General features: G+C 37.4%; 1 protein-coding gene across 1 annotated transcript; it reads right to left on the bottom strand.

Moving 5' to 3' along the window:
* Positions 1-5,049, bottom strand: LOC149820627 (uncharacterized). Its single transcript, XM_089982133.1, has 4 exons — positions 4,996-5,049; positions 2,736-3,850; positions 1,386-1,527; positions 1-457 (listed from the first exon to the last, which is right to left on the bottom strand). Exons 2-4 carry the CDS (start codon positions 3,265-3,267, stop codon positions 406-408), a joined length of 726 nt encoding a protein of 241 aa, XP_089838259.1. The 5' UTR covers positions 3,268-3,850; positions 4,996-5,049; the 3' UTR covers positions 1-405.
* Positions 5,050-6,807: the final 1,758 nt, after the last annotated feature.

Below are 6,807 nucleotides of genomic sequence, written 5' to 3'. Positions count from 1 at the left end.
ATGCAAAAAAACATCTTTACTATCAAAATGAGTTAAACTCTCCCATGGAGAAGCACTTTCCCTCCCAAGCATCCCTTTCAAGGGAAAGTGGCTCCCCTTGCATAGGGTTGTAACAAACTTAGGAGATCTTTTCGGCAGAAACTTCCCAACACATCACAGTAGGCAACAAGATCTATAGTATGTAACGGGCCGAAATATTTTTTTCACTTCATCGGTACACTGTAATTCTTGTTTTTCTGGGGAAAGACAGACTCTGTACATATGCACAACACAATAAGTTCATAAAACAAACTATGGCAACAGCAGCTGAGTCGTGATCTTCAGAAAGGGTGAACTTTTTCTCAAACAAAAACTACCCAACTGGATTGACACCCAAAGAAAAGCTCTCCATTGAAGGTCCTTGCTTTATTGTGAGCTCCTTTCGTCCATACCTGCACCTGACGTCTGTTCTATAATGCTGCAACAAAAGAACCTGAAATCAGATTTCTGAGAGCATAAAACATCAAATGGTAGTAACCTAGCTCATGAATAGTCTACTAAAATATTCAAAATTTGTTTTCTTAAACCCAATGGTAGCAACCTGGCGTATGAAACATCAAATGATGCTGCAACAAAAGAACATGAAACCATAAAACATCAAATGATAGTATCTTGGCTCATGAATAGTCTACTAAAACATTCAACATTTGTTTTTTTGTTTTCTTAAACCCAGTGGTAGTTGCAATGCCCAATATTAATCTCATGCAAATATTTAGCAATAGCTTTCAAGCACTGGACTTCAATTTATTTTCTCCATAATTTTCATGAAAGGAAAAAAAAGACAGCAAGGTGTACATCTTTCCATGCAAAGAAAAATTAAAGTTTTGCCACTACCAAACATTTTAGGCTCTGTTTGGGAGGCAGAGATGGGAGTGGAGATGGTATTTAATGAGTGTAATTAATACTACCAACCCCCACAGATGTTTGGGCACCCCGTTTTGGGAGATGAGGCTGGTGTTGGGAGTGGAGATGGGCCATTTTCAACTACATCCTAGGATGTTGACAACTCCAGCCTCATCGCCCATTTTCATCTCCACTCCCATCACCCCTCTCATCTCCTCTCCAACACCGGGTCCCAAACACAGCCTTAAGAACGATGGCAACTCAGTCTCCTTACGAAACCAAAATGTGGGGCATCAAAGAAATGCTGCTAATAGTTAGATTGGCTTTAGAAATGGTAAATACACATTCAAGGGGTTTCCAAGGTTTCATAAGGAATCTGGTGGTATTCGGGAGTTCAGTATCATCTAGGACGAAACAAAAATGCTGCAGCACATTAATAATTGCAGATATATGTTGTTGGTACAAGCATTGCATGTCAAAATCCAATCACTATTAGAACCTACCTAGGTGATTCAGAAGAAGCAGAAGTGCTGCCTATAGAGTCATTACTGCTGAACTGGACTGAAATTAAGCCTGGCCCTCTTGCCATGGCAGGAACAGGCGAACCTTGAAAGTTCACACTAGAATTGTGCTGAGAGAAGACACCTACAAGATTTTAATAAAATATAGGAAAAACATCAGGTGCAATATTACAAAATGAGGCACCAAAAAGAGGCACCAGTGACCCAAAATCTTGAACAGGATAGAGTTGCATGGCACAAGCAGATAAGAAGGTATTAGATAAAAACATCCTTTTTAGCTACAGTAACACCTCTTTCATTTTGCTCAACTGAGCAGGTCACAAGGAGTCCAAGTACAACCATGACATATCATATAATACAGGTAGTCATACACAGTGCACCATGGAGCATAGCATAAACCACATTAATTTTTCTTTTGCCAATTTCTATTGAAAATTTGCGCTTCATCTTGTTCAAATGTTTTATTCTCAAATACTACAGATATTGCATCATATTCCTATATTACATCCACTCATCAATATGTTTCCTTATTTTTGTTTGTCCCACTGGGCCAATCAATGTTAATCCAAGATTTAACGTAAACTCACTAAATTTGTTTTCTGGTAATTTAACATGTCAGAATGCATAAGTTTCTATATATATATATATATATAGATAATCCTTTTAGAACAACTCATCTCATCTCATGGTTTTTCGTTTAACAAATCCACGAAAAGAGGACATTATAGTCATTTTGTTTAACTAAACAAGATCAACTGAGTGATTTTAAAATCAAGCATATCTTTGAAACGTAAATTATCAAATCAGGAAGCTAAATCTAATTATCAGAATGTTAGGCAGCCTTTTGTAAATATCTGATAAGTTAGGCAGCTTTTTTGAAAAAAGAATTAAAACAAAAGAGGGGAGTGGCCGATGGATCACGGTTCTGTCTATTGAAAAAGATAGATCTCCTTTCTTCTCCTCTGACTGACGAACCACTTATCCCACATGACCATGGAAACAGTTCAAGTCAATTATTATCATAATCGAAACAGATGTCTCTGCAGAGCTTAGTATTAGCAAATGTAGAGGACATCAATCAGCAACTATAGAACATTTGAAGACCTTACAGTAATTGATGCCATATAGAATCTCCAGAAAGGGAGAAATTGCTTGGATCAAGAAGGAAAGATAAAAAATAACGGTCCAACTTATAGATGTGTACTTTGATCAACAGTATTCATTCAGAAAATCTCAAATCTGACCAAGCTAGAAACACTGCGATATTTGAACAATAGTAAATGGAGGTAATGAAAATATTTCTCACAACAATGATGGGATGGCGGTAGGTACCTTGCAGAATTATAATCAGGCAAAAGAGAATTGTGATGATCATGGCACAAAGGCTACCATTCGAAGATGGTGCTTTGCTGGTTTTCATCTTCTTCAAAGCTTTCATCCTTTCAATCCTTGCCCGCTTCAGCATTGCAACCTCTGAGAGCTGCTGGACCAACTTCTGATCGGCAGCATCCAACAACAGCGGGCGTGGTGGTTTTGGAGGCTTTTTACAGCTTGGTTTCCTAGGTTTTTCACCTTCAAGTCTTTTCACCCTGAAGCTTGCATTGTCTTCCCCTAATTTTTTCATTGCTGATAATTCTGGGTTTCCAGTATCTGAAACATAGGTTGCATGATTGCACACATTTGGAGTATCCACACCTCTTACAGATCCATCCAACATCACAAAGACACTCCAATCTTTTCCAAGTGTTTTGTTTGATTGCTTATTGCCAGAAACAGTAACTTTTGATTGTTCTTCAACACTGTTGGTTCCACCACTCTCAAGATCCAGGATACACTCTCTTTCTATTCTACCAGTCTGATCCATAATTATCCCTCTTCTTTAGCAGCAAGAGAACAGAATATTCATCATATACACGATATGAGCTTTACTTACAGACTTCCAATGATCAGAGGTGCAAAAACCAGCCCTTTTCCAAGATTAAAGCAAATTTCAGGCTTCTCACCTCAAATTCATGACCAGTTTTTTTGAAGATAAATCCTTTGGGGAGATGTGGAAACCAAGAAAATTCATATAGATTGAAAGGACCAAGTAGGATGAACAACTTCAACCAATCTAAATCTCCGGACCACACCTCAGTAAACTAACCGCCTTAACATATATGAGACAAAAACAAGACATTCATAGGACACAACAATAGATTTATGTATCTGCAAACTTTACGTTCTCTGTGAGCGCCAGAACTAGAAGAAACTTAATCTGTATAAAAAATTTACTCCTCCAAACAGTAGGTGTTTTCCCAATTAAACATTACAAATTTCAGGCCATGAACCTCAAAAACTCTAATACATGAAAGCCACCATTTGATAAACATACATTTCAGGTATTCAATCCCCACATTCCAAGCTGGCCAAATTCAACCCTCCACCGCTCTTTGATTTTTCACATCCTGAAATTACGCCAAAAAACTTTAATTAACAAAACTGAAGAAGAAAAAACAACACAGAATCATAATAAGCCAACTTAATGACAATCTTTTTATGTCATGAGAGAGAAGAAAACCAAAAAGCATTTGGGTGCAGAATTTTTAGGAGCTCTTCACTAGCTGGCTCCTTTCATAAAATCCAGAAGCAAAAGAGACAGATGACTACATAACCATGACAGCATCATGTGTGTCTTGCAAAAATGAATCAAGACTCACTGGAACCAGCACACGAACACCTTTACCCATGCCTACCCCCCGAATGTAGCTAGAAGCATAGTCACAATCTCACAATTTTACTCGCCAATTTGCCTTTGTAGTATCAAACAACTTTTTTTTTCAGAAGAAAAAAGGAACAAAACAATTTTTCTTTTGATAACCGCGGAAAAACAGTCTCTCTCCCCGGGTTCATCTGCATAAAACCCCAGGTCCCCCCTCGCCCACCAGAGAGTACACCCAGCTTCGGCCCAGAAAAGGACACACATCCATGGGCTTCGAACTCGTGACATCCCGTCAACTTCGTATAATTAGCAGAATTGCTTCTTCGAAGAATTTGACCGAGAATTTCGCCATTTTCTCAAGGATCGGAGGAATACCAACTACTAAAAAAAAATGGAAACCCACCAAACACAACCTTCATGCAGAATTAACCAACAAAATTAGTTAAAATACCAAACAAAAGAAAAGAAAAAAAAAAACTACAAATGCAACTAGGCACAACCAATAGCCCTAACCCTATCCCAGGAAACCAAACAAAAAACCCCAACAAGCATTTACCACCAACCAACCAACAACCCCACCCCCAAACACCCAAATGTACCTCGAGAAACACCAATCAAAACTCCCCATGACAACCCAAAACCCTAGATTATTACCGCACAAAAACCAGCAGAAACACAAATAATCAATCATAATCAAGAAGAAAAAAACCCAAAAAAGCAAAATAAAATTTCTAAAAGCATAAAATCACAGAACCAGAAAAAAAACCCACAGATTAAGCGCATTGTCTAAAGGAATTCAAAGAAACCAAACAACAAAAATAACAAAAAAACACACAAAAAGAGAGCACCATAACTTGCAACGAAGGAGGAGATAAGAAGAAGAAAATGTACCTCAGGGGATTGGGAAACCCTACAGAGAGAGAGAGGGCGAATCCGCCGTTTCCAAAAGGTCGGTCTTGGGTGTCGTTAAATACCACCTCTCAAAAAAATTAGTAAAGAAAAAAAAGTGGGAATTAATTTTTTTATTGATTTTTTTTGAAAGAGGGTAAAGGACAAGGATGATAAGGAAGAATCAATTACCCCAACTTTATTTTTTGTAATGTAGTTTTTTTTATTTACCAATAACAGAAAAGATGGTAGCTTAATGCCAAATCAGGACAGAATGAATAACAAAAAGCAATTACAATTGCAACTGCTTTACATGGAAATCACCAAAATGCCACGAACCCACTGATTTTTTTTGTGAGGACAATCCCAACCTGCTATTTTGATAATGTCTCTCTTTTAACACCTTTGCTATTATTGCTGATGTTCCTTTCTGTTCTTAGATGCTGTTCCCATTTTGGGGATTAATAATGGGTGACTGCATGGCTGGGGATGGTTGTGAAGTTAGTTATTAAGCAATTTGGTATGGCTCAATGAGGTTATGTGTAAAATTTTATATAGTAATGTTCTATGAAAATGTAGATATCTATAGTTACACAATAAGTTATTCATGTTTAATAACATTAACAATAATACTTGACAAATATGAACAGCTTTTAGCCCATTGTTGGTGCATCACCTAAAGCAAGTATGAGCACCTTTTATCCAATTGTTGGTGCACCACATAAAGTTCATTACACATTAGAGTGCACTTTTCATGTATTAAGATTCACAAGGAACTTTTGAGTTTGAACTCAAGTTTGAGCATAACATCAAGCTCACACACTCTAAACCAATGTTGTCAGTATCGGTATAGGCCCTGAATCCTTTGGCCACCAATTCAGCTGGGTCAAAAAATAATAATAATAATATTATGTGTCAATCATAACTATTAAAATAATATTACAAAATTATTTGTTTTATTTTTTACATTTATTAAAAATAGCCCATTCAAGAGTGAATCGAATGGTTTTCATAAAAGAACCAAGCAAATGCACCCAAAATCTAATGTTCTAGAAACCCTGAAATGTTAACAGTATACAAATAACAGTAGTATACAAAAGCAACTCTCAGCTTGTCTGGTAGGAGCTGCTAGTGCATGTCACCTTGTGTTGGGATGTTGCAAGTTCAAATCCATTTATGACTGATAGGGTCTGCCTAACTCTAGTTTGCCTTTTAAAAAAAAAATAGTATACAAAAAAAAAAAAATCCTTTCTCAAAAAAGGTGTACCAGCAGTTTACGTGATAACTATACTAAAGCATCATCATTGCCTCTAGCCCTATCATCATCAAAAGAAAAGAAAGAAAGAAAAAATAATGAGATAAATGAATGTGGCCCCAAAGAGACCGGACACACCTACCTTATCAAAATGAATCAAGGCCATTAGGCCCGTAAGTGATCGATGGCTCATGAGTGAAAAAAAAATAAATTTGCATAAAGACGGATAGCTGGTAAACAAGTCCAACAAGGCCTGTTGGAGCTTGTTTCATTAAGGCTGAAACCAAGTTTGAGCTCGAGCTGGAGCTCGTGGTGAGCTGAGCTGAGCTGAGCTGGCTTGTATTAAAATTTAAAAAAAAAATAAAATTTTATCCATACATGCCCATGTCTACGCATTAGAATGTGTCCGCTCATCTCATATGGGGCATATCACCAAGATGGCGTGTCCCTGTAACAGTTTTCATGAGCAACTTGTAAGGCAGAATGTCGAGCTCAGTTTACAAGCGTGAAGGAGCTATTCATGAGTGTAGCGGAGCCGACCAGAACTCATTATCAGACAT

This window comes from Nuphar pumila, chromosome 12 (assembly GCF_984573655.1).
Source record: "Nuphar pumila chromosome 12, dmNupPumi1.hap1.1, whole genome shotgun sequence".
In the NCBI taxonomy this organism is placed as follows: Eukaryota; Viridiplantae; Streptophyta; class Magnoliopsida; order Nymphaeales; family Nymphaeaceae; genus Nuphar; species Nuphar pumila.
The sequence above is the reverse complement of the archived record's forward strand: the minus strand, read 5'-3'. Positions and strand labels throughout refer to the sequence as shown.

What these genes read in the sequence shown, in the direction of transcription:
- LOC149820627 (XM_089982133.1), bottom strand. Translation starts at nt 3,267, where the DNA reads ATGGATCAGACTGGTAGAATAGAAAGAGAGTGTATCCTGGATCTTGAG. An exon ending in CCTGATTATAATTCTGCAAG is followed by an intron (nt 1,528 to 2,735) that starts GTACCTACCGCC and finishes AAAATCTTGTAG; the next exon opens with GTGTCTTCTCTCAGCACAAT. An exon ending in GCTTCTTCTGAATCACCTAG is followed by an intron (nt 458 to 1,385) that starts GTAGGTTCTAAT and finishes CTTTTGTTGCAG; the next exon opens with CATTATAGAACAGACGTCAG.